The following is a 27,918-nucleotide window of genomic DNA, read 5'->3' on the forward strand; positions in this document are numbered from 1 at the left end:
GTGTCTTAAAGAGAGCAAGAAAAGTTTTGCAGAATGGTGGGAAAGCAAGCCAGGCCACCTGGAGTTAAGGAGTGGTTTGATGATGATACACTGAAGGATAAATAACCATCTTACATGTAAGGGGAGGGGTACTTTAGGCCATGTACTGTGGCTGAGGGAGGGACTCTGGAATCATAAGCTCTTCCATGAGGAGGCCATCTCCATGAGCTGATGTAACTAAAAAGGCCCCCAAATCCTGGGTGGAATCAAGATGGGACCAAAGAGGAAATAACACTGAGGACTCCAGAGAACTTGGAGCCACGGGAGAATGGAGGAAAAGATCCTGTTTCTGGTTCCTTGGAGACCAGGATAACGGAGGGAGAGCTTGGCAGATGATATGGAAGAACAGAACAGACCGGTAAGGGAAGACAGTCTTCTCGGAGAGTCAGGAAAAGAAGAACAGCCTTGGAAGAGACTGGATGTGGGCTGGAACAAAGTTTACAGAGTTGAGGCATCCCTATACAAGAGTCACCTTCAACGGTGACCACAGATGAATCCTGTGTCCAATTAACAAGATTCCCTTCATCAGTTCTTCACCTGCAGGAAGAAGTTTCCATTCCTCTCGATACCAATGGCTTGGATGTGTATTGTTATTGCTGAGTTATTGCAAGTGGAGAGTGAGGGTCCGTGGGGTTATAATCTCCTTCCTAGAACCAGAACTTCAAGCCCTGGCTGGTGGCAGAGGAAATGTCAGAGAAGGCAGGGTGCAAACCCGGCACCTGCTCAGAGCTCTCCTGCTGAAATGTTCTCCAGAGGTCTTCTGGACTGACCCGAGGTCTTCTGTAGCCATTTGGGTCCCTTTAGCCACTGCTGAGCTCCAGAATGGATCTTTTCTCTTCTGTCTTTTTATTTAAAAAAAAAAAAAACACATCTGGATAGTACTTCAGAGTTTATATTCATTATCACACTTGGCCTCCTAAAAACACTATGATGTAGGTGTAGCTATAATTACTGATGGGCAAACTGAGGCTCAGAGAGATTATCTGACTCACCAAAAGGCACAAAGCTACTCAGTGACAGTCATTCATTTATTCAGCAAATGTTTCCTGAGGCCCTACTGTGTGTCCAAAACTCTGGAGACCCAGCACTGAAAAAAACCTGTCCAAGTCATCAAGGAGCTCTCAGCCTAGTGGGCAGACAGGCTCATGAACAGGCAATTTTAAAGCAATATTATTGCCTTGCTGGTGGTCCAGACCAATCCAGAGGTTATGCAGAAGAAAGTCCCCAGGAAGGCCCGGCAGAGTCTTCCCAGACATAGAGACAGCATTTGAGCTGAGACTTGAAGAACGACTAAGAATTTTCCAGGGGCAACAGTGGAGACGTTGTATTCCAGGAAGGAACAGCAGGGGCAGAGGTACCCAGCAGTGAGAGGACACAGAGGGTTCTGGAAAACTTCAGGTTGTTCTGGATCACGGAATCACACGGTGGCAAAGGGTGTGCAAGGTGGCCCAGAGACGGAGACTGACTAGGCTTCAGGGGCTTTCCTTCCACGGCCAGGGGGTGCACCAGACACTACTCTAAGCACATACTAGCTCACAGCATCTTCCCCTTGTCTAGGCTGGGACCCCTCCCAACACAGCTTACACTCCAGAGCCCCAGAGAGACCAGGCTGAGGCTGACCGTGTGGGACTTTGTCTGTGTCGTCCCTTCCCCCACTGTTCCCCCGGAGACCACACCATTCACAAGTCCTCATCTTGGGGAATGCACCCAGGGACCGCCCCCAAACACCTTCTGTACTCGTTTCAGTCACTTACAGGAACTTGAGGCCATGCTATGTTTGTATTTGTTCACTGTTCGTCCCCTTCCACTAGAATATAGGCTCCATGAGGGCAGGGACCTGACCTATTTTATTCCCTGCACCCGCTCATGCCTGGAAAGGTGCTTGGCATGTGGGAGGCACCCAGAATATATCTTGAGGAATAAATGATCTCAGGGAATCCTCACAATGACCCTGTGAGGTAAAAATTATCATCCCATTTTACAAATGAGGAAACTTGCCTAGGTGACACAGCGCAGAGCACAGCCAGGCTTCCAAACTCTGCCTGTGTGACTACAGACCAAAGCTTATACTGTAAACCCAAGCCCATGTTTGCCATTTCCAGAAACTTCCAGGCTATTTCATACCTCCTCAGTGCTTCTTTTGCAAAGAAAGGTCCTTTCTCCCTGCCAACCCCTCCCACGTACACACACACAATTGACCAACGCAATGCCCCTTGAGCCCCTCTGGCCCCTGGACAGATTCCTGGTGGCTCTTTCTCATGTTTGTTTCCTTTTTTCTCTTCTGTGAAATGCTTTAGGGTAAGACTTTGCCTTATTCATCTTTGCTTCCCTAGCACCAAGTGGGGCCCTGGCAGAAGGCTAGCAATCTGTGAATATTTATTAAATGAAAAGAAGGAAGAGAGGGAGGGAGGAAGGAAAGAAGAGAGAGAGGAAGGGAGGAAGGAAGGAAGGGGAGGGACGAAGGGAGGACATGAGCAGGGCCATGGGAATTACAGAGCTGGGTCCAGACTCCCACAAAGGCCCAAAGTCTGCCTGTGGGAGCCTCTGGCTCATAAATGTTTGCTGATTGACAAAATGTCACTAACTTATATCTGTAAGTCCTTCAGCATGTACAGGACAGTTTCACATAACTTGGTGGTGTAGGCAGAACAAATAACATTATTATTACATCCTCTCTCCCCGGAAAGGAAATATGGCAGTCTCCCTAATAGCCATCCCGTTCCCTTCATACTGGGCATCCGCCGTGCTGTCTGGGTAGGATAATCCCACCCCAGTTCAGGGGTCTCAACGCAGCTTGGTCCAGTGGACAGAGATCCAGATGGGGAATCCAGAGATCTGGGATCCTAATTCCAACTGGGCCATAACTGGTGGAGTGACCTTGGGTAGGTCCTTCCTTCTCCAGGCCTCCGTTTCCTCATCTGTGACATGAGGGACCTGAACTGTCAACAGATGATCTCCAACATCCTTTCTGGCTCTAGGATCCCCATATTTCTGAGACTTTAAATTGTCTGTTGCGGGAAGGCAGCCAAGGGTAGCGGCCAGGGCCCAGGATGAGGAGCATAAATATCTGGGTTCAAATCCAGGCTTACCTCTGTGCTCAATCACCTGGTCCGTCGGGGCCTCAATGTCTTCACTGATATGATGGAAGAAAATCCCTCTTGCCCAGATTACTCTCCTGGTGAATAAAGGGATAAAACATGATAAGGATGAAGAAAAGAGAAAACATTGACCTTTGCCGATCATTTGTATTTGCTCCAATCCAGGCATGGTGGTAAGAACTTGACAGACTATCTGATTCACTCTTTAGTCCTGTAGGGTGAGGACTGTCCCCAGGGATGATCTGGGAAATGCTAACAACTGGCCCTCCGGGGAGCAAAGGCCTGACCTGCAGGTTTGCTCACTTCTTTGGTGTAAATACTCTGCTGTGGCCCTTTTCATGCGAACCAGCTTCACATGACTGAATGAGGAATTGAAAAGAAATACACACAATTGGCTTTTGGGAGCTAGAACGAGCCGGCTCCAGGCATCTCTGATGACATCCGCTTTATTCATGAGAAAACTGAGCTTTGGCAACATGCCCCAGTTCACACAGTCAATACTAGCAGGGGGTGGGATTGGAAACCTGGGCTTGACTGCCTGCACACTCACTGCCCCTTCCCCTGCGCCACACCAGTGCTCTGCGCGGCTACGGGATCTGTCTGTGCTCGTGGGAAGAGACCGCACGTAAAATTAGAAGGTGTCAGTCTGGAGCCTGGCTCAACCGCTTTCTAGCTGTGAGACCTGGCAGTACTTAGCTTCTCTTAACCTAAGGCCTCAGTCCCCTCATGGGTTAAATGGAAGCAAACGCAAAGTGCACACCTTTTCTCTGTGGCTCGGACGAACGCTGCTGTGCTTTGTGACGGAACAGAAGCAACCAGCCCCGCGAGGGAGCCGACAGGGAGTTGCTGCTCATCCAGGGAGCCTATCTGCTCTGAGGACTCTGCTTCCTGCAGACTTGGCGCTCCCATCCTCCTCCTTTGGCTTGAGGGTCTGTAGCCAAAGGCAGGTGGAAGCACCCTCCATCCTCGGCGGGCTCTTCTCCCTCAGCCTCCTAACTCCTAACATGCCAGTCCCAGGCCCTCCCTTCTGCCTCTCCTCAGAGCTTAGACTGGGCAGAAAAAAGAACGCTTCCCAGAGCTGCTGGAATCCTGCGCCTCATAAATCAGGATGCATCCTGAGCTGTGGGACCAAAGGAACACTCTGGAAAAGTGAGTGACTCCCCTGGTGATCGTTTCCAAACATCATCCCACACCCCACTGAGCCCAGACCCCTCCCCAGGGTCAAGCTGCCTTCCAACACCACCCCTCGCTAAAGATATCTGGGCTCACACCTCTCTCTCTTAGTACCCAAGCAGCACGGGGTAGAAAGAGATCTGAGGCGGGGCTCAGGCTCCTGGAAACCATGCCCTGCTCTGTGGCATGCCCCAGAAGGGAGGTCAGCTGACCTCTCAGAACCTGCCCTCACCTGGCCTGGCTGACTTGGAAGGAGGGAGCAGTCTATGATCACCTTTGTAAGAGGGTGACATTGTACTCTGTGCAGACCGAGTTGATGCCCAAATCATGTGCATTCACACACACGCACGCACACGCACGCACACGCACACGTGTGTACGCACTCCCATCTATCCCCACCCTGGAGCATCCTTGAATTTCAGAGATGCACGTTGTGATGTGGACTCTGGTCCCGCAAGAGGCAAGAAAGAGATTTCTGGGTGACCCGAATCGCTGGGAGTACGTATAAGGAATCAGAGGGAAAAAACACAGGCTGGAGGAAACAAAACATAGGAGAAGGGATTTCCTGAGTGGAAGGGGTCCTGAAACTGACCTGGGGTAGGGAGGGGGTGCGGTGCAGGCAGCTTCCCTGGAGTAAGTCACTGGCAGCGCCAGCAGCTGGGGCTTCAGAGAGGGCAGGTGAGCCCTGGTGCTGAGGGGCTGACTTAGGATCTGAGAAAGAGGCCATTCCTTCTGAGTGACTAGGGGAGCTCAGCTCTGGCCTTAGACAGAAGGATGGAGGGAAGGAGGGGAATGGTAGGCCAGGATGAGGACTGGAAACCCTCTCCAATGGGCTGGTACAAGCAGCCAGGAAGAGTGACTCGTTGCCTGGGCCAGGGTTGTCCTTGCTCTGGCTTGTCTGTGGTGTCATTCCAATACTTTCCTTTAAGTAATTGCCTGAAGGGTGGTCTGGGCAGAGACAGGCTAGGGATGGGCAGAGTTCAGAAGCAGTGGTATCCTTGGGTGGAAATGTGTCACATTTTCTTGGCATCCAGGGGAGAGGTAAAAGGTACTGAGAGGGATTTTCTCTCTGTGGGAACCTTCCAAGGGACTTCCCAGGTGGCATGACCCTGGTGAATTAACCATTATCCCAGACCAGGCCTTGTCAGGCTCTCAGAACTAATCCAACCCATAGACCCAACTTGCCAATCAAAATCCCAAGAGTCAGGAACCTGCAGGTCAGCCTTGGCCAATGTGTTCAACCACAAGGTGGGCTCTGAATCCCCCCACCTGCACTCGGCTGCCCCAGCTTGGCCCTGGACCCCTAGACAGCTGAGGCTATGAGCGTGGGATGTGTGCAAAGTCTGAGGGCCACTACATCCTGGCCATGGTGTGGCCCAACGACCTACCCAGGCCATCCTAGAGCATGGGGCCTGGTCCCCGGAGCGTTTCCAGATTCAGGGCCTCTCCCCCAAATGGTGTTGGACAAGCGCCGCCCCCCTGGCTCAGGGCTCCTCTTGGCCTCTCCCGGGTCCATCACCCCTACCCCTTTGGCCCCCATCTTTGAGTGGAGTGAGTCCATTTCATTACACTCACCCAGAGCCTGACCCCCAGGGATCGCCTGCAAGGCTCGGTGGGCACTGAGAGTGCTGGCAAAGCTGCCGGTGCCACAGTTCCCGACAATGGCTTGGCTGACTTCCTTAAGCTCAGACGGTGAGCTTAAGGCTGAGGGAAGCTTCCGAGAGTTGCCCCCAGATCCTGTCCCTGAAAGGGGCCTTGGCCTCTCCCAAGGGAGATGTGGAATCTCTGAGAGAATGTAGGCCTCCGCCAGCGGAATGTCAGGGCTGATGAGGACCCTGCAGACCTCCCTGTCCAACCCACACACCACACACATCAGGACCCTGCGTCCTGGACTAGGTCACAGAGATGGGTTCAGGGCAGACTGGGGCCAAACCTGGGCTTCCCGCTGTTCGTTCTTCCTATTACAGCTCACGCTACCAGTCCCCAGCCCCTGCTCAGATATTAATACACAGGAAGCCTTCCTGGGCCTGGGTGAGGACCCCCGCCCCTCCCCACTCCCCAGGGTGAGCATTGGTGGGGGGCAGGGTGAACTCTGGCCAGGGCAGGAAAAGTGCTGTCTAAACACGCAGTGGGGCCTGTGTGTCTGGCTCGCTGGCTGTCACCCGGGCCAGGTGGGCCTCTGACACACAGCAGGAATTTTCCATTCGCGCATCCTCTGGCTGGTTGGGATCCAAGGCATTTTTAAGCCTTTGTTTTTTCATTCCCGTTGTCTCCCCTGCCCCATGAAGATGCACCCTGTGGTCCAGAATATGAGTCCCTAAACTATCAGGAAGGCTTCAGTGAGACTCACCCAGGAGCCACCTGTTAGTGCCTAAAATCTAGAATTATCAAATGTAGGAGCAGGAAAAGTGCTTTTTAAAAATCTACATGGATGATGAAATTAAAGTTCCGAAATAAGGGTGACCTGGCCAAGATCGCTCCACCATTAAGTGGTGCGACCAAGATCAAACACAGGTTTGTCTAACCCTGACACTATTATAGTTCCAATTCCCAGTTTCCCAAGGTTAAGAGCCAAGGTCAGCGAGAGACACTCTAAGCCACGTGAGTGAGCTCCAAATGTGAAGCTGCATGCAAGAGCAGAGCCATCCGTATGGGAAAACTGCCGGATCACAGAAGCCTCCAGAATGGACAGTTGAGTTGCCAAGGACACTTGCTTCCCCATGCTCCTTTTCCCAGCCTGCAGCAGCTCCAAAAGCTCCTTCCCAAAGGTAAGGCCAGTGGGCAGCGGCCCCACCCTTCTAGGGCCTGTGAACTCATCCAGCATCGCGGTGATGAGGGTATTTCCTGGGTTGGGGCAGACTTGGCCTTGTGTCCAGGGCATTCCTTGGGCCTTGACGTAGTGGACTTGTGGGGAATACAGACTGGGAGGCTGGGCCCACATATTGGAGACCAGCCGTTCTTGAGCCTGAATCTTTTTTTTTTTTTTTAATGTCTATTTATTTATTTGGCTGTACCAGGTCTTAGCTGCGGCATGCAGAATCTAGTTCCCTGACCAGGGATGGAGCCTAGGCCCCCTGCTTTGGGAGCATGGAGTCTTAACCACTGGACCACCAGGGAAGTCCCGAGCCTGAATCTTGTGGGATCTTTGTCAAACGGTGCAGGGGCTCCAGTGGGCCGCCACAGGCAGAGGTGTATCCCCAGGTAGTGTGCCTGGTGGTTAGAGCAATACCTTTGCCTGCAGGGCAGGTTCACAGGCAAGGGGAAAAGACTGACTCTCCACGTTGAATGGCATTCTGCAGACCCCTCCCTGGGACCCTGGGAATGTTTCCTAAAGTCACAGCTAACACCCCAGAGAGTGGGTCCTCACACAGCTGGACCTCAAGGAGCCTCAGCCTTGTCCAGGGAAGTTGACAGATGGGAAGGAGGTGACAGGGAGACCTGGAGTGCCATTTGGCCTGTGCAACCTCCTACCTCCATGAAACATGAAGAAAGAGGGCCCCAGTTATAAACTTAGCATTTCCCGAAGACGTTCTGTGAAATAAAGCCAAAGAGAGTTAGAGAAAAAAAAATGTCTCCATGGTCAAATAAGCTTGGGGAACCGGGTTAAATCAATCTTGCTTCCTCAGACATATTACACATTTCCTACACATCTCCGAGAGCAGTAGTTCTCAGCCAGGGGCAAATTCACCCCCAGAGCACATGTGGCAATGTACTGAGACGTTTTTAGCTTTCACAACTGGAGGGGTGCTACTGGCACGTGGTGGATAGAGGCCTGGATGCTAAACATCCCACAACGCCCAGGATAGCCCACCACAAAGAAGTGCCTGGTCCAAACGTCAACAGTACTAAGACTGGCAGACCCTGTGCTAGAGCACGGCACACTCCCAGGGCAGGTGTCCAGGGTCCACAGTGCAGAGAACAGTTGTCATTTGGGGCCAATCAGCACCTGCCCCCCTTTCCTATGTTTAAGGGTTTCCCCTGTCTGCTGAAGCAGAGGCTGCCTCCCAGTACAGAAGCTGAAAGTGAAATGTGAAATTCACATTGTCCCCGCCTCTCCTGAGCTAGGGCGTGGGCACATGACCTCACTCCACCCCTAGACCGTGATGCAAGGAAGCCGAGAATATGCAGGTTCTACTCTGATGAGAGTGGTGGCAGCAGTGGTGGCAGCAGCCACAATCTGTTTTCAGAGGCTTCAGTGGTGGCAGTTCTAGAAGCGGCTTCCAGTGCTGGTGGAGCCAGTGGCACAAGTATAAAGTATAAAGCACAAGTTCAGTGGCAGCCGCAGTGGGGCTTCCTGGGGCCAGTCATACAATGTGACTTTGGGCATTGTCCCTGGCTGCTCTGGCCTTGGTTTTCTGACCCTGCAGGAGATTCTGTGAGCTACCAAAGATCCTTAGAATAAATCCCTTTTAAGCTTAAATTAGCAGAGTTGGCTTCTGATGCTAGCAAACAAGAACTAACGCTGAGTGATGCTTAGAATTTCCCAAACGCATTGGAGCACAGGACTTTTTCTTTTGCAAAACATCTCAAGACACCATTGTTCTATAAGCATCCTTTGAGGAGCACTGGCCAAAATGACAGTCGAGTAGGGGTTCACATAACCTCTGCTCTCGCCGGAACCAGACCACTGCTGTGGCCCACCCCTACCCAAGGCTATTGAGGACACTCAGCACCTCTCTCCCGGTCCTCGATGAGTCAGGGCTAGCGCACATCTACCCTCCTCCCCCGTGACAACGAGAGTTGAGAATAACCACAGCTGGCTGCAGCCTTAAGAACCAGAACATAATCAAGGTTTGGAAATGATTGGGCTTGTCAGAAGGTGGAAGGAACTGAAATATGGATACGAAAAGTGTTGCTTGATTGGGCTGGTGGTATGTTTAAAAAGGAACTCGAGGTTTTGAGAGTATGTGGCATCGGGAGGGAAAAGAGGGGACCTTTAGGGGAGGTCAGAGTGAGTGAAGAGTGAAGCTATTTTAGGGAATGTTCTGCCTGGACTTCATGGTGCTGAGCAGGGCTTCAGGTGGGTTTCAAGAGAGCAATTTTAGACTCATGTGGACTCATTCATTTACTATGGAATTCAGACACTGAGCAGGTGCTGGGGAGACAGTGCTGAACCAAACAGACACACCGACCTGCCCCTGCCCTCCTGGAGTTTACGGTCCAGTGGGGGAGACAGACATCAAATGCTTGAGGTACAGCTGGTCTTCTCATTATGATGGTGTTTTGTCATCGGGGAGGAGAGGATCACGGCACGAGGGACCTAACCTCCCTGCGGTCAAGGAGGACTTCCTGGGGAAGGGACCGTCGGAGGAGCAGGTGTGCGCCAGGTAGACACAGGGGTGAGCCGGGCAGAGGTAGGGTTCATGAGGAGGCCAAGATGGAAGGAGCATGACAAATTGGAGACCTGAAAGAAGGCTCCAAAAGCCCAGAGGGGCAGGGTAAGTGGACTGCCAGGCCAGGCTGGAGAAGTAGGGGGTGCGGAACCACAAGAGCTCCCTGCAGGCCACACCGAGGGGCCAGGTCTTCATCCTAAAAGTGATGGGAAACATTCAAGAGTTCCTACTGGAGCCGTGTGACACAGGCTGAGGGGAACCTGAAACTAGAAAAAAAAAATGACGTGGGGCTTCCCTGGTGGCGCAGTCGTTGAGAGTCCGCCTGCCGATGCAGGGGACACGGGTTCGCGCCCCGGTCCGGGAGGATCCCACATGCCGCGGAGCGGCTGGGCCCCTGAGCCATGGCTGCTGAGCCTGCGTGTCCGGAGCCCGTGCTCCGCGGCGGGAGAGGCCACAGCAGTGAGAGGCCCGCGTACCACAAAAACAAAAACAAAAACAAAAACAAAAATGACGTGGCTTCTCCATCGGCTGAGGTTGATGAAGGGAACCGGGCCTCAGAGAGGGATGAGCCTCCAGGTCAACTAAAAAGAGGAGGTGAAAGGGGAAAGAACAGACTTTGGGAAGCACCTATGGTGTGCTCAGATCATGTGCTGGGTGTTTTACATGTGACCTTACATTTACAGCAGAGCTGAGATAACCATAAAAGCAGCCCTGGTCCCACACAGAACTGGAATGCATGCTCTCCCTCCCCCCTCCCTCCCCCTGCATGCTGTTCAGGCCTGAAGACTGTCAGAAAAGTTCTGGGAGAAACAGGCAGGGTCCTTGAGAAGCAAGGCAGCCAACCTACACTGCTGGGCAGTGCCAGAAAGTGGGGGTGGGAGGAAGGAGTCTTAGAAACCTGGTTGGTCCAAGCCACCCCTTTTATAGATGACAAAACTGAGGTCCAGGGTTCAGCAGCAGAGCTGAAAATAAAGCGCAGGTCTTCGGCTCCTCTACCAATGCTCTCTCTGCTGTGCCAGGTGTGTGTATGTGCGTGTGCACGTACACGCACGTCACACACATATGCCTGTGTGCATGTGTGGCTGAGACGAGGCCATCTGTCTCTCCATCCGTCCATAATCCAGGCTGGCCACGACGTCGGCATGAATTAAGATGTTTATAGAAATGAAAAAAAATGCTTAGAAGTTAATCTCTACATGGAGGGGAGTGTCCAGTTTCAGAAGGTTAATGTCTTGATTTTTTTTTAATCCCTTTTCTATTTTTTCAAAGAGGATTTGGTGTTCTCAGACCCAGCTGGGAGCTTGAGAAAAAAGAGCAGTGTTTCTCTGCCTTTCCCTGCAGCTCTGGGCCTCTCTTACTGGACCTGGGGACAGGGAAGCTTGGATCCTGACCTTGGCTCATTTCCCTCTCTGGACAGGGGCATCAGGCTTTCCCTTTCTGCATCCCTCCCCAGATCTGGTGGAGAAGGTTGGTCCAGCCTGAGAGTGAAAGGGCTCAGACACAGGAGATGAGAAACAGGACTTACAGCTGAAGGTGTTCAGGGGACCTGACCTGGCAGCTGGGGAGACTCACAGGCCCTGAGGGAGACTGGAGGTGTGTGCGGAGACAGGAGGCAGGTGCAGAGACCGTAGTGTGTCCGACAACCCAGGAGTCCCACCTCCCCCGCTTACCATCTGGGTGGACCTTGGAGCCATCCTTCCTCCTTGGAAAAATGGAGATGACAGTGGGACCACACATGCACTGGATGTGCTCTTAAAGCTGAGTTCTGGGGCCAAGAGGACAACATATTTCTGGGTTCACCATTGGTGGGTGGACAGAAGCCTTGGTGTGGCCATCTGTATGCCCCAGTCAAACCCTTGGAGATCAGCCACCTCCAGGAATCCTAGTCCATCAGGCCCTGAAGCTCCCTGGTCCCAAACTTCCAGGAGAGAACACCCCTCTGCAGATGTCTGGGCCTCACAGGGTAGCAGGTGTGCTGGAGCCCCACCCAGGGCTAACTGGGTTCTCAACAATTTTGCCTACAATAAAAAGCAAGTTCCAGTTCCTCCAGATTCCCAAGGTCAACACAAATACCTCTGCTCAAGTCTGGTACCCTGGCCATTGCCTGGAACCCCATTATTTCTTTGCTAGTCAGAGATCTTTCTTACTAGGAAACTCAGCAATGGGTTTAGAACTCAATCAAGAACCAAGTACCATCATCACGTTGCATGCCCTTGACCCTTCCCTTCCCTCGGCCTCTGTTTCCTCGCTTGTAGAGTGGGAATTTCGATCAGATGACTTCCACCACAACTCCACACAATACACACACACACACACACACACACACACACACACACACACACACACAGAGACAAATTTCCTGTGACACTCATTTCAAGATTCTAAATTTCCCCTGAATCTCTGCTGAGTGTCTTGCCTGCCTCCAATCAGCTCAGTCCATCCACAGCCCACACAACCCATGCTAGACCAGGAAGCCCTTTTTCCTGACCAGATCACCTAAGCCTCAGGGCTGGCTTCTTCCCTAAGCTATGGTGCAGGGTTGGTTTTCCCCAGCTCTTACCTGGGAAGTAGGGAACAGAGAGAAAGGAAAGAAGCACTGAGACATGCCAGTCCTGACTTAAGGACTGGTACTTCCCCTATCTCACCTAATCCTGCCAACGCATTTTAAGAAGGTGGGTTACACGGCTGGGCAGAGCAGGACCCACCCAGGGATGCTGACCCCAGAACCTGTGCTCTTTCCTCTGCATCACGACTGCATCCTTAGATCCACTCCGTTGAAACAGGGTAGAGTTCTCTGGCCAGGAGTTCTGTCCTGACTCAATTCATCAATCCTTATTAAGAGACCAGAGGGTTTGTGTGACAAGGTATTAGGGGGGCAGAAAAGGTCCACAGAGCCTATGGGGTGACTCCCTTCTGGCCTCTGGACTGGGGCTCAGTCCCTCCCCCAGGGCCGTGTCAGGCCATCATCAGACACCCCTGGGCCTCTGGCAGCAGTTTTCCTGTTTGTCCTTTTGGATCCAGCAAGTTACAGCTCATTCCTTTGGCCACATTGTTCCTTAACAACATCACTTTTTCCATCTCCCTGACGGCTCAGTGCCCTTCTGCCTGAGCACTGCCTTCCAGCTGATCTCCATCTCCCCGATGTGCTGTGGATTCCGTGGATCACTGGACTGTACCATCTCTGGGTCATCTGACAGCCACGCAGCACAGAGCCCAGGTACCCACCTGTGCCTTCCCATGGTGACCCAGCACCAGGACCAACCCCTGTCCATGTGGTTGGATGGTCCATTCCCCTTCAGACTGCTCGGTGTGCTAGAGACACTGCCGTTCTCCCATACACCTAGCTCAAAGACTCAAAGGTATCCTGCAATCTATGCACAGCTGTGGAGACCCTTCTGAGTCCCTGCCTGGGCTGGATGCTGGGGCACCATGCTAGGGCAGGCCATGGACAACTTGGCCTCCTCTTTCCTCTCCACCTCGGACCAGTCACTGAGTCCAGCTTGTTCATGACAGTCCTGTCTCCCAGTCCCTTTGCAAGCTGGAGTCACTTGGCCTCACCCTCAGTTCTGCCCTGTTTCCTAGTCAAAGTCAAGCATCTGTCCCTTCTGGGACAAGCCCAGGTGCTGCGTCCTAGCCCTTCCTACAGCCTTCCTCTCTGAGCTGCTCATTCATTCACACAACCAGTATTTTTTAAGCTCTAGCTATGTGCCAGGTTCTGTGTGGATAGCACCTTTTGTTCTATTCCCCTATTGCAGCTTGGCTCTGCCCTCAATCATTTTCTAGCGAGGGAGTGTGGCAGAAAAGTGAAAGCACAGACTTTGGAGTCAAACTGATCTGGGTTGAATATTGTAACTGTCATCTATTTACCTGTAAGAGCTTAGCCCATTTGCTTCGCTGTGAGCCTCAGTTTTCTCATCTGTAAAGTGGGAATGCTGCCATTCCAAAGGCAGCACTAAGTGTAATCATATTTCTACCTGGCACAATGTGCGTTTCCGGCAGAAAAGCAAGAAGGAGCCTGGGGGCTTCCCTGGTGGCGCAGTGGTTGAGAATCCGCCTGCCGATGCAGGGGACACGGGTTCGTGCCCCGGTCCGGGAAGATCCCACACGCCGCGGTGCGGCTGGGCCCGTGAGCCATGGCCGCTGAGCCTGCGCATCCGGAGCCTGTGCTCCGCAACGGGAGAGGCCACACAGTGAGAGGTCCGCGTACCACAAAAAAAAAAAAAGAAGGAGCCTGGAACATTTGGAGGGACTGCAAAGATTACAGAATGGCTGGTGCAAAGAGCCCTGAGCGGAGCAAGGGGGATGAGGCTAGAGAGGCAGACTGGGCAGATCACACAAGACGGGATCCCAGGCCGAGGGACGCGGGCTTGGCTCTGAGGGCCGTGGTCTCTTTGGAATAGCCCTGCCCGAGCACCTTTCATGTTCTCCCACTGCCTCCATCCAGCAGTGCAGGTTTCTTCTGCTGGCACGCCAGGCTTTCCAATAACCTCCCAGTACAGCCCTCCCTCCCACCACTCTCAGAATAGCATGGGGAATAAAGTGGCTTCTTCCTCATACCGTCTCTTCTGGCAAGTGACTAATGTGGGGTGCTGATGAGCCGGGCAATCCGGGCCTGCTTGGTGCCCCCTCCTCCTGTAACTCACCTCCCTCCTCTTTCCTGCCAGTATGATCCAGGGGGAATGGGCTCTCCTCAAGCCCAGCATCTGAATCAAGGTTGCTTCTCCTCCCCCCAACGAATGCCCAAAGGCTATGCATGGCCCAGCAAGGCCACTGGTTGCCAATCAGCGCCAGGGCTCCTCTTTGAGGACAGACCAAGGCTTTGGTCTGATTACATGGGCACCAGCCATCTGAGATCACCAAGGCCAGGGAAAGCTGGCAGTCAGGTGGCCCCCACGCTCTGCTCCAGCAAGGCCACCCTGCTCTGAAAGCTACAGTCATGAAAATCAAAAGAGAGAAGGGCTGGATTAGAGAGGGAGAACTGGGTCCCAGCTGTTGTTAATAAGAACACTCTTTTTTCTTTTTTTAAAAATTGAGATATAACTGACATGTAATAACGTATTACATATAATGATTTTATATGTGTACATATTATTAAATAAGTTTTGTTGACACCCATCACCCTACATAGTTATATTTTTTTTCCTTGTTATGAGAACTTTTAATATCTACTCTCTTAACAACTTTCAAATATACAGTAGAGTGTTGTTAACTATAGTCACCATGATGTACATTAGACCCCCAGCACTCGTAACGGGAAGTTTGTGCCCTCTGACCACTTCACCCATTTCACCCACCCCCCACCCCCTGCCTTGGACAACCACCGATCTGTTCTCTGTATCTATGAGTTCCGTTTTGTAAGATTCTACATATAAGTGAGGTCATACGGTATTTGTCTTTCACTGTCTGGCTTATTTCACTTAGCATAATGCTCTCAAGGTCTGTCCACGTTGCCACAAATGGCAGGGTTTCCTTCTTTTTTATATCTGAATAATATTCCATTGTATATATACCACATTTTCTTTATCCCTTTATCCATCGATGGACGCTTGGTTGGTTTCCAAATTTTGGCTATTGTAAATAATGCTGCAATGAATATGGGTGTGCAGATACTCTTTTGAGACAGTGACTCTTTTTCCTCCAGATTAGTACCCAGAAGTGGAATTGCTGGATCATATGGCAGTTCTATTTTCATGTTTTTGAGGAGGCTCCATACAGTTTTCCATAGTGGCTGCACCAATTTACATTCCTGCCAACAGTACACGAGAGTTCCCTTTTCTCTACATCCTCACCAACACTTACTATCTCTTGTCTTTTTGACAATAGTCGTTCTAACAGGTGTGAGGTGATAGGTCATTGTGGGTTTGATTTGCATTTCCCTGCTGATTAGTGATGTTGAGCATCTTTTCAGGTACCTGTTGACCCTTTGTATGTCTTCTTTGGAATAATGTCTATTTAGATCCTCTGCCTATATTTTAATTAAATGCTTTGGTCTTTTTTATTGAGTTGTATGAGTTCTTTATCTATTTTGAGCATTGACCCCTTATCAGATATATGATTTGCAAATATCTTCTCTTGTTCTGTAGGTTGCCTTTCCATTTTATTGATGGTTTCCTTTGTTGTACAGGAGCTTTTTAATAGTTTACATTCTCACCTTTTAATAGAATTAATTAATTAGTCTTAGTTTCACATTCATCATCTCACTTGGAATCCCTCAACCACTGTGTGAGGGAGGCTACGTGGAGATGGCTCTCATCCTTCTATGCTGTACAGGAGGAAGCTGAGGCTCACAGAGGGGCCATGGCTTGCCCAGCTCTCACAGCTGGTTGCTGCTGAGGTCTGCTGGCTTCTGGTCTCCTCCACTAGGCTGCCCACATGGTGAGTTTGGGTCACGTCATTTGCTTAGTATCAACCCAGAATCTTAGAATTTCAGTGCTGGGAGGGACTGATGTTTAAGTTCCTCTTCAGTGGTCTTGGAGAAGGTGTGGAGAAAAGGGAACCCTCCTACACTGCTGGTGGAAATGTAAATTGGTACAGCCAGTATGGAGGCTCCTTTATAAACTAAAAGTAGAGCTACTATATGATCCAGTAATCCCACTCCTGGGCATATATCCAGGGAAAACCATGGTTTGAAAAGATACATGCACCCCTATGTTCATAGCAGCACTATTGACAATAGCCAAGACATGGAAGCAACCAAAATGTCCATTGACAGATGAATGGATAAAGAAGATGTGGTCGTATATACAATGGAATATTACTTAGCCATTAAAAAGAATGAAATAAGGCCATTTGCAGCAACATGGGTGGACCTGGAGATTATCATACTAAGTGAAGTAAGTCAGACATAGACAAATATCATATGATATCACTTTTATGCAGAATCTAAAAAAAATGCTACAAATGAACTTATTTACAAAACAGAAACAGATTCACAGATTTAGAAAACAAGCTTATGGTTACCAAAGGGGAAAGGTGGTGGGGGAGGGATAAACTGGGAGTTTGGGATTGACATGTACACACTACTATATTTAAAATAGAAAACCAACAAGGACCTAGCGTATAGCACAGGGAACTCTGCTAGATAGTCTGTAATAACCTATATGGGAAAACAATTTGAAAAAGAATAGATACATGTATATGTATAACTGAATCACTTTGCTGTACACCTGAAACTAACACAACATTGTTAATCAACTACAATTCAATATAAAATAAAAAGTTTTTTAAATAAATGAACAAATAAATAAATTCCTCCTCAGCGTTCTGACAGCATCCAGGAATCTTTCAGGGAGTTCTTCCTCTGGGAAAGGAATCAGCACAGGTAGAACAGACACTGCCATGGCCCAGTGACTCTCCTGTCTCCATCTTGCTCATTACCTCCTCACTTCCAGGGACCTCCTCCCCCGTTCCTTCCTCCACTAACATGACCCAACTTCCTCAAAGAATCTGGAAGCCAGCTAAATCATGGTCAAAAAAATCTTGTCTGTTTTTTAGGGAACACACATTTCATTAAATTTCTAGAGGAAAAAAATTCCAGGAGGGCATTCGTAATTTTAAAAAATACATTATTTTGGGCTTCCCTGGTGGTGCAGTGGTTGAGAGTCCGCCTGCCGATGCAGGGGACACGGGTTCGTGACCCGGTCCGGGAAGATCCCACATGCCACGGAGCGGCTGGGCCCGTGGGCCATGGCCGCTGAGCCGGCGCGGCCGGAGCCTGTGCTCCGCAACGGGAGAGGCCACAGCAGTGAGAGGCCCGCGTAACGCAAAAAAAAAAAAAAAAAAAAAAAATTATTTCAGTTTTTTTTAATAGCCTGAATAATTAGATCCTGCAGCATATATTTCCATGTTTGAAGATTTCAAAAGTTCTTCTCTAGCTGGTCAGGTCATTTTAGCCTGGACTAGAATCCAAACCAGATGGACTAGATAGACTAACATCTCTTTTTTTGTTTTTTTTAAATTAAAACCATTCAATTGAGACATGACTGACATACAAAAAGCTGTACATATTTAATGTATAAAACTTGTTGCATTTGGAGATAAGTATACATACACCTACGAAACCATCAAGACAATTTATGTTGTAAGCAAAGCATATCCATCACCTCCAAAAGTTTCCTCCTACCTCTTTATTTATTATTGTTATTATTATTTTTAACAGATTTTATTTATTTTTTATTTTTACTTTATTTATTTATTTATTTTCATTTTTGGCTGTGTCAGGTCTTAGTTGAGGCATGTGGGATCTTTCATTGTGGTGTGCAGGTTTTTCCTCTCTCTAGTTGTGGCAGGTGGGCTCCAGAGGGCATGGGATCTGTAGTTTGCAGCACGCAGGCTCTCTAGTTGAGGCACGCAAGCTCAGTAGTTGTGGTGCGCGGGCTTAGTTGCCCCGCGCCACGTGGGATCTTAGTTCCCCGACCAGGGATCAAACCCGAGTCCCCTGCATTGGAAGGTGGATTCTTTACCACTGGACCACCAGGGAAGTCCCCTGTTGTTGTTATTATTTTTTATAAGAACACAGTGTTAGATCTTCCCTCTTAGACATTTCTAAGTATACAGTACAATATCGAGATGGACTCCAGTTTCAAGCTTGGACTAGATTCTTCCCTAGTCCATCCTACTCATTTGACAGACAGGGAAACAGAGGCTCAGGTCAGAGAGGCACTCTCCCCAGTGAAATTCAGCTCCGTGGTGGCAGAGCCAAGTCTCAACACAGGTCTTTGAGTTTCCATTCAGTGCTGCTTCCATGGAGCTGCAGCACCACAGTGGCCTGAGATCTGGGCAGCCCAGGGAAGGGGTCGGGGTACCACTTTCTGAGCAGCCTCTGGCCTGAGACAAATCTGCTCAGGCCTGAGCCTCAGACTGCTTTGATGCTCCTACTCACGCATGTGTCTGGCTCAAACGGCTGTCCCTTTGGACTGCTGCAAGGGGCTGATTAGCTGTAATTGCTTTGCCTAGAGCGAGCTACCCGCTTAATAGAATCAGCTCCCAGTAATTAGCCTGCCAGAGGCTCATTTCCCTTGCTGGAGCCCTAGGGCCTCTAGGCCCTTACTCCAACCTGTGAGTGTTGGGCTTCTGCAAGCAGTGAGGTGTAGGGTATATGCGTGGGGACCTTGGGTGGGTGGGGACAGGGGAGCTGGGAGAAAGCAGTGCTCTGAGGGCTCAACAAGGACTCCAGGTACAGCCCTTCCTGGGGCTGGAGAATTATAGCATTTCCAGGAGGGTCAAAGGGCCTGGCACAGAGGAAATGCTCCATGAATGAACCACAGAGTGCATCTAGTCCAGCCCCCAAACTCAGTACTTTTAGCAATCATGTCAGAAGGCATTTCTTGCAGATACTATGTGCCAGGCACTGTACTAGCTCTTTGGATCCTTCTAAAATAGCCTCAACCCCAAATAGGCAAGGGAGATTAAGAGAGGTACAAACTTCCAGTTACAAAATAAGTGAGTCATGGGTATGAAATGTACAGTGTGTGGAACATAGTCAATAATAATGTAATATCTTTGTATGGTGACAGATGGTAACTAGACTTATTGTGGTGATCGTTTTGTAATGCACAGAAATATCAAATCACTATGTGGTACACCAGGAACTAACATAGTGTTGTAGGTCAATTATATTTCACAAACAAACAAACCCGTAGAAAAAGAGATCAGATTTGTGGTTACCAGAGGCGGGGGTGGGGGTATCGGATGAAAGCAGTCAAAGGTACCAACTCCCAGTTGGGTCTAAGATAAATAAGTACTAGGGATGCAGTGTGCAACATGATGAACACTGCTGTATGTTGTATAGGAAAATTGTTAAGAGAATAAATCCCAAGAGTTCTCATCACAAGGAAAAAGATCTTTTCTTCTTGAATTTTGTATCTATACGAGATGATGAATGTTGACCAAACTCAGCGTGGTAATCATTTCATGATACATGTAAGTCAAATCATTACGGTGTACACCTTAAACTTATATAGGGCGGTATGTCAATTATATCTCAATAAAACTGGAAGGAAAAAAAGATAAAAAAAAAAAAACAAGACAGCCTGAACCCAAGCGATCAATCAGGCTGTGCTTGCATCACTTCACTGACCAGGAGCTCATTACCTCTGGGCAGCCCATTGCTTCTGCAGAGGCAGAGAGAATGCTGAATCTATTTTAAGCTGAAAGCTCTTTCACTGAAGCATTTCCACACAGATCACTGGCCCCTCCTAGGCCACCCAGAACAAAGCTAATCCCTCCTCCGTGTGACAGCTCACATGTCCTCTGCATCTTTTTTCCAGGCTGAACATGCCAAGTTCCTTGGTTTTGCCATGTACATCATGCTGGTGAAGTCCCACGTTAATCTGGTTGACAGGCCTAGAACTTGCTTCTGTTCGTCAGTTCCTCTCTCCCAGTATATGGTCAGGACCCCAACATCCAGGACGACAGGAAATAGGACTCCTCTCCCGGCAGAAACAGCTGCAGCTCTAGCCAGATCACAACTCTACCCAAGGAGTGCCACGGTTGTGACCCAGCCCCTCAACTGAGGGAAGGACACCTAAAACCTGCTCACTGGGAATAAAGTCACCCCCCTTGCCCTCTCCCCCACCCGGATGGACACACACACACACACACACACACACACACACTGCCATGCATGCTCGCAGGCACCACTCAATACTCACCGGCTGATTAATCATTGCAAGTGCTTTTATAATTATTGTGTCTGTTGCTGAGAACTGGCTGCCTCTGCTTGCTTCTCAGAAGCCATAAACCTGCAAAGAAGGATTTCAAGATTTGTGAGGCTGTTGACTAGATCTCCAGGCTCATTTTTTTCCTAAGCAGCAACACATTTGTCAGAGAATACAGGTCATGGCGGCTTCAGAATCTCTACGGAGGACAGGCTGAAGGGACTTAATTCTAGTGATGTGAAGGGGGAAAGTCTAGGGCACTTACCTTGACCTAGAGGTCAGGATAGCTGGGCTCAAATCCCAGCTCTGGCCCAGCAAGCCATGAGGCCTGGAGATGCGGACTCTCCTTGCCAAGCCTCAGTTTCCTCATCGGCGCTGTCTGGTCTAAGGTTTCCTCTAGCTTTAATGATTCTGTGAGCTTGGCCAAACACAGAGGAGAATGTGAGTGGAGGGGAAACTGACAAGGGTTGGTGGATAGAGAGGGGGAAGAAAAGGAGATCAGGCCTGAAACTGAAAGTCTCAGGCTCACAGCCTCCTTTAGACACACATACACACACACACACACACACACACACACACACACACACACACACACACACACACACACACACCAGGCTGGAGAACAGCGGCTGGTTTTCTCCCAGATCTCGCTTTGTCATCACCTGCTGGCCTGCCTAAGACCCCAGTAATGTAGCGGAGGGGACAGGGAGAGAAAGGGGGGAAATTAGTAGAAAATAGTGAAACATACAAGTGGCAGAAATAGAAAAGTGGATCATACCAGTGTCAGTGAGGAGCAAGCAGACCAACTCATGCACTGCCAGGGAGAGTGAAAACCAAGACAGCCACGTGAGGACAGCCCGGCGGTGTTTAGTGCCATGCAGTGGGCGTAAGCATTGTGACACTTCTGGGTATGCGTCCCAGTGGAAATTCCCTGCAGGTCCTTAAGGACACACACGAGGATGCACATCTCCACGCGGTGTTCAGAGTCAGAGAGGGAGGCCACCAAGGAGATCGTCTCTATGGGAAGGGATCCGTCCGATGCGGTAGGTAGGTGCCGACTTTGGACTAAGGCTTTCTGCTAATGAAGGGAGCAAGCCCGTTCCCCAGGCAACTCCACGAAGACCGGTCGGTTCTCACTCTCACTAGCAGGACACCCAAGTCTGTGTTCTGGGCTTGTCACCCAGCCCATCGGGGCAGGACTGAGAACAGAGCCAGGTGTCCACCTCCAGGGGCAGCGCTCTTCCCCCAACAGCTCCCAGAGCCTCTCCTTCGTGAACAGCTGCCTTTTGTGTTTGGTTTGGGCTTGAGATGTTAAACAAATAATGTCTCTTGACAAACGCAAGCCGGCTGCACTGCACTGGTTATGCTCTGTAAATCCAGACTAATCCTCCATGTTTCTCCCTACAGAGGCACACCAAGAAACACCTCAGTCATACCCTAAGTGCCCTGAATCCAATCAACCTGCCCTCGGAGGCCAGGATCCCTGGGGCAACTCTCCGTGTCAGCCACTTCCCTCTCTGCTGCAGCTCCTGGGCCCACGGGGCCCCTCCCCCTTCTCAGGCCTGCCCCTGGCTTGATGTTGAGATGGCCCTGGACACTCCTTCCTTCAGCAAACCAGGGGCTCCAGGCCCTGCCAACCCCCCTAGCCCGGCCAGGGCTACCGGAACGAATGGAGGAGTGTTTCCAGAGCGCCTTCTGTGCCAGGTGCTGGACCAAGCGCTGTGGAGCATGGAGATGACTGAGGCCCTATCCCTGCCCTCCAGGAGCTTATGGCCTCGTCCAGCCAGGATCGACCAGAATTTCACGGCAGGCTCTGGTCCAGCTAGTAACTGATAGAATCAGGATTTGAACCCCAGCCTGTCTGAGTAGGGGTCAGCCCTTTCTCCCCCTACCTCGCCACCTCCTGCCCCCGTCTTCCAGCCATACTGGCCAATAAAGGGGGGCTAGAAAGTGAGGGACAGAGAGGCCTCTGTGCCCCTCATCTGTCAGACCACAGTCTTGGCTGTTGTAGAATGAGCATTGCTAATCACAGGGCTAGGCCTGTCATTAACATCACGGAATGTCAGAGTGAGCAGAGACTTTTCAAGATAGTCAACCCTTTCATCCTATAGAAAAGGAAACCGAGGCGCGGAAAAGACAACGTGACTCCTCGAGTCCACCAGCTAGTTTCTAGTTGGCAGCAGCACTGGGACCAAGCGCCTGGACCTGGACTCCCAGTTCAGTGCTCTCCCCACTGACTTTCTCAGGCCTTCAGACTCTCAAATTTATCTTTATCCTCTTCTTCTAAATGAGGCAGGGCTTGCTCCAGCCTTTGAAGTATCTGCAAAGTGTCACAGAAAAGATTGCCCGGGTTTTTCTGCCCACAGGCTCTGCTGTCTGGGTCCCTGGCCTCACTGACACTGCTGGTCTCTAGCCCAGCGGGTGACGATGCTTTAAGGTCTTCACTGTGTACTGAGCACCCAAGCAAACATGTGGGGCAACGCTGATGTGCAAAGCACGGGGTGCCCACTGCAGGAGGTGTACCGTGAGTGAGAAGGGTCTCTGCCCGGAGAAGACAATGAGCCGGGGAGGAGGAAAAATATTAAAGAGTCAACGAGGCAGGGGGAATGTCCACTGAGTTGAAACTTAGACAGGGTGCTGTGGAAGCCCAAAGGAGCCAGTGATTCTGACTGGAGGCAACTGGGGAATGCTTCATTGAGGGTGTGGCCTTTGAGTCGGGTCTTGAAGCCTGAATAGGAGTTCGATAGATAGAAGATGGAGAGGTTGAGGAGGTACCAGCATCCCAGCTGATGGGAGCCACGTGAGCCAGGAGTGAAGCACAAAAGTACTTGGATGTGTCTAGAGCTTAGAGAGGAATGGAGTGGAATATGAAAGGGGAAAATAAGCACAGGGAACTCTACTCAATACTCCGTAATGGCCCATATGGGAAAAAAATGTAAAAAAGAGGGGATATATGTATATGTACAACTGATTCACTTTGCTGTACACCTGAAACTAATACAACATTGTAAATCAACTATACTCCAATAAAAAAACCTGTAAAATCGTATGTATATGTTGCTTAGTACATAATAATATGCAGCAACTAATGATAATTAAATTCTGTACCATTTATCCTAACTCAGACTGTGTCCTTTTCCTCACAAACTAAAGTCTTAAAAGCAGTGATTCTACTCTCTTCACTTGAGAACTAGGGAAGCAGAAGCAGGCCAGGAAGGTCATGGGATATTATAAATGAAGGGAACAGACATGCCCTGATCCAAACCCCTCCATTTATGGCTGTGCGAACCGAGGCCCCGGGAGGAGTGACTGGCCCACAGCAAGCAGGTGGTAGAGCCAGGACCCCAGCCCAGGCCTCCCAACTCTCCACCCTGTGTTCTCTATACCGGATAGGATTTCAGAGAATCCTTGCACAGAAGGCTGACCAGTATAATGATTTGAAGGATCTCTCTCTTACTGGCCCAAAGCTTCCTCCCCTGGAGTCACCAATGGATTAAAAAAAATACAAGAATTTGGAGAAGCAACAGCTGAGCAGTTTTTATCGTTTATAACAGACAGGATTGACCGAGGTGCTTTCTGACACTTGGCCTTGGGCAGAGGGTGGGGCAACCCCATGGGGCGGGGGGGGGCGGGTGAGGTAGAGGCAGGTCCTGGAAGTCCTGGACAGAAGGGAGCAGGATAGGCTTCCAGGCCTTTGGCACCATCCCAGCCAGGTCAAGGGCTGGCCAGTGCGATTCCTGCCTGTAGGTCCTGGGGGTTACTCAGAAAACTTGACTGGCACCGGTGCAATTACACCCACTGGTCCCCCCTCCTTAAAAGAAGGGAAGGAGGAGGGGTAGGAGGAGGAGACCCAGGCTGCCCTCCTGGGCTCCAAGGGCACTGTGCTCCCCTGCTGGTGGGTGTCCTGATCTCAGACATAATGGGAGATAATAGGAAAGACCCCAGCCGTGGCACGTGAGTCCTGGACTTCCCACTCGCTTTGTGACCTTGGGCAACACCCTTCTTACTCTTCGGGCCTCAGATTCCTCATCTGTAATGTGAGAAGGTTGGGCTAGATGATCTCTAAAGGTCTTTCCGGTTCTGAAGTGCTGTGAGAACAAGCATCATCATTATTAATAATAAATGCCCTGCCCCTAAAGAGAGCTTTTTTCCCTTTTCCAAAGCTCTTTCACTCATAATATCACCTTTCATCTGCACAGCAGTCTGGCCTGGTAGCCAGAGGTGAACAGACCTTGGACACATACATAGCCTTTCACACTGAAAACCAGGCTAGTGAGCCACTTGCTCCCCTAGACTGGCTTCGGGGGAACTGGCTTCTGGGGTGATTATGGCCAGGAACACAGAGCCTAACTTGAGCCTGCAGCCCTGGGAAGCCAGGAAAGGCAGTGCTCTTCTTCCAAAGAGCCGCAGGATGCCAAGAGGGAAAGCCTGCAACAGGCTGAGTTCATGGCCAAAGGGGCAGGACCAAAAGTTTGTGGCGGATCAAAGAATCTGACACAACCCAAAGACCTTTGAGGGGAGGGGGAGGGGACAAAGTGCCACCAATCAAGGCCTTCCCAGCAGGCTCTGGTCAAAGACCTGAGTCTTAGGGCAGAAGAAGTTGTTATAGAACCTCATATTGCCTGATTTACATGTACGTCATCCCCTTTGATCCCTTACAACAATCTGTTCAAGAGCTAGTGTGATCAGCTATCCCATTTACAGTGAAAATAAATGACGGCTCGAGGAGTCATTATGGAGAAGAGGACGGGCTTGGAAGGCAGATGGAAGTCTCTTCCCAGCAGAATGCCCTTGGGGGATTCTCTGCGTTGCCTCTAGCCTCAGTTTCTACATCTATAAAATGGACATAACCATCCCTTCCTTTCAGGATCGTGGTAAAGACTAGAGATAATGAATGTAACGTGCCTCGCCTGACACAAGGCAGATGCTCGATACATACTTGTTGAATGAATGGTGGAAGAAAGGGATGGGCTGGGGGCACTCCTGGGAGAAGCAGCGTAGTGACTGGCAGGGACAGGTCAGCCCAGGATGTGGACGGATGGTGCTCCTGCTTCTGGCTGGCTGCCTCCTGAGCCCACCCTCAGAGGTCCCGGGGCCTCGCCCATGTCTCTCCTCATGGCCCTTGCCAGGGTCCTGTGAGAGACTCTTTGACCCTCCTTGGCAGTGGAATTTGCATTCCAGTCATTCCGCTCACTCAGCCCATCCAAGTCTGGAGTTGTTTGGAGCTAAGCAGGGCCTGTGGGATCATCTGCCGTGGCACCTCATCGAGGAGATAAGGAAGCAAGACTCTGAGGGGGCAGTGACGCCTCGCCTGAAGTCCCACAGCCTGCCGTCCTCGCCACCACTGAACCATGTTGACAAATGAAGAAACTGAGGCGTAGCAGGAGGTGTGCTGGGTCCTCCAGTTTGTCAGCGAGGCTCCTGATCTGGGCCCCTCCCCCACCCACCCTATTTCACTTAGATCCCAGTTCTGTTGGGATGTCCCGTGGTGGTGTCCAGTACTATCCCTGGCAGCCCAGCGCAAGCCCAGCCTGGCCAGCTGGTGCAGGACAGGGGCCATAGATGTCAGGCCTGTCCTCGAAGGCCCCTAGGGAGCAGAGCAGGAGACCCTAGGACTGGGTGCTAGTGGCCTAGGCTACCAGCCTGTGCTTCCTCAGCCAGTTCCAGGAGCTGTGCTGACCTAGGAAGGGACACATTTCACGAGAGCAGGGCTTTCCCTTGGGTGTTGGCCCAAGTGTGCCCGGTCCACAGCTGTGCCCTCCTATTTCTGAGACAGCCAGAAGCCTGGAACAGGGGAGGGCCTATGGCCTGGGAGGAGGGAAAGCTTGGCTGAGTCCAAGTGCTGGCACTAACCCACTGCGTGCCCTTGCACAGCACTGCACCTCTCTGTGCCTCAGCTTCCTCATCCACATGGTACAGGGCAGGACGGCAAGGCCCGAGGTCCCGTCCAGCCATAGCCTGTTGTGATTTTGGTGGAGGGATGAAGGTGGGGTGGCCTAGAGGCTTGATTGGCCCAGTTCCTTTCCCCTTCCTTGCTTTTCTTTTTCTGTGTCGTCGGTTTATCTCCAGCTATCCAGGTCTCTCTGTCTCTCGCCTGCGGCTCTTTCTGTTTCCATCTTTCGCTCTGTGGCTCTCTCGCTCTGTATTTTTCTGCCTGCCTCTTCTTTTTTCTGTGTCTATGAGTCTACCTCTGGTTTTATCTCCTTGTCTGTCACACCCCCTTCTGACTCTTTTTCTCTCTCTCTTCCTCTGTAGTTATATGCGTTTCTCTGACTACTTATCTTTCTCTGGGTCTCTCCCTCTCTCCCGCTCTCTGTCCTGCCCGGTCTCTCCGCTGCTCTCCCGTCGCTCCCCCTCCCCTCCCCCTCCGGCAGCCCCCCCCCTCCTCCCTCCCTCGGCGCGTCTCCCCAGTCCTTATTTGGCTGGGCGGGAGGGCTGGCGGGAGGAGGCGGCCTGCGGGCGGGGGGCGGGGGGCGGGAGCGGGGCCGGGCGGAGGAGGGCGGTGGGTGGTGCTGAAGGGACAGCTCCGCGGCGGCGGCGGCGGCGGCGGCGGCGGCGGCGTTGGCGGCTGCGGCCCCGGGGCGCTGAGTGGGTGCCCGGCGCGGGGAGCGGCGAGCGCAGCCATGCCCCAGGCCGCCTCCGGGGCAGCAGCAGCGGCGGCCGGGGCCGGGGCGCGGGCCGGGGGCGCCGTGGGGCCGGCGGCGGCCCGGGCGGGACGATGAAGCGGCAGAACGTGCGCACGCTGGCGCTCATCGTGTGCACATTCACCTACCTGCTGGTGGGCGCCGCGGTCTTCGACGCGCTCGAGTCGGAGCCAGAGATGATCGAGCGGCAGCGGCTGGAGCTGCGGCAGCAGGAGCTGCGGGCGCGCTACAACCTCAGCCAGGGCGGCTACGAGGAGCTCGAGCGCGTCGTGCTGCGCCTCAAGCCGCACAAGGCCGGCGTGCAGTGGCGCTTCGCCGGCTCCTTCTACTTCGCCATCACCGTCATCACCACCATCGGTAACTACTCGCCGGGCGGGGGGCGGGGACCCGGGGGCTGGGCGCCGGCTTCTGCGGTAGTCCGGAGCCGGCTGGGGCTGGGGGGTTCCCCCGGAGAGGGTCTAGGCGCCGAACCCCGCGCTCCCAGAAACCCGAGTTCAGCCTGACGTGTCTGCTCCGTAGGGACAGGGCTCGGGGGAGGCGTCGAATCCTGGCTCCGGACTTGACTCTCCAGCAGGGCCAGCCCTAACTTGTCCCTGCCAGGCTGCGAGAGGGCCCCAGGGGACTCTGAAGTGTGTGAGAGGGGCAGGAACGACGGGCGGCGGCTGGGGAGGAGGGGTGTGGCCGCGCCAGGCCCTGGAGCAGGGCGCCGAGTGTAAGTGGTGGGGAACGCTCGACTCCTCCGTGTCCTTGCAGATCGGCTCCCGGACCCCAGCGTGTCTACACCGACTGGGGCTTCAGGGAGACGTGTGGATGAAGGTACTTGGCACTCTGAGGCACACGGGGCCACTTTGGGTGCCTGGAACACTCCATAACTGTGGCTATGAGTACTTCTTGGCGGGTGTGTGTGTGGGTGTGTGTGTGTGTGTGTGTGTGTGTGTGTGTGTGTCTGCGTGCACGTGTGTGCCCAGCTCCA

General features: G+C 51.6%; 1 protein-coding gene and 1 long non-coding RNA gene across 3 annotated transcripts in view; one reads left to right on the forward strand and one right to left on the reverse strand.

The window, feature by feature from the left end:
- Positions 1-622: 622 nt before the first annotated feature.
- On the reverse strand, positions 623-27,156 carry LOC114484931 (uncharacterized). Of its 2 annotated transcripts, none has more exons than XR_003678303.1 (4): positions 27,074-27,156; positions 20,296-20,385; positions 3,129-3,214; positions 623-881 (listed from the first exon to the last, which is right to left on the reverse strand). It is a non-coding gene; the product is annotated as an uncharacterized lncRNA (long non-coding RNA). The 2 variants fall into 2 exon arrangements; XR_003678304.1 differs by lacking the exon at positions 27,074-27,156 and adding an exon at positions 20,567-20,713.
- The window catches only part of KCNK3 (potassium two pore domain channel subfamily K member 3), a 38,427-nt gene continuing 37,469 nt past the window's right edge, over positions 26,961-27,918 (forward strand). The window contains exon 1 of the mRNA XM_024119072.2: positions 26,961-27,302. Within this exon, the coding sequence (XP_023974840.1) occupies positions 27,020-27,302 (283 nt within the window). The 5' untranslated portion in view covers positions 26,961-27,019. The remainder of the gene's footprint in view (positions 27,303-27,918) is intronic.

Source organism: Physeter macrocephalus, unplaced genomic scaffold (assembly GCF_002837175.3).
Source record: "Physeter macrocephalus isolate SW-GA unplaced genomic scaffold, ASM283717v5 random_196, whole genome shotgun sequence".
Taxonomy (NCBI): Eukaryota; Metazoa; Chordata; class Mammalia; order Artiodactyla; family Physeteridae; genus Physeter; species Physeter macrocephalus.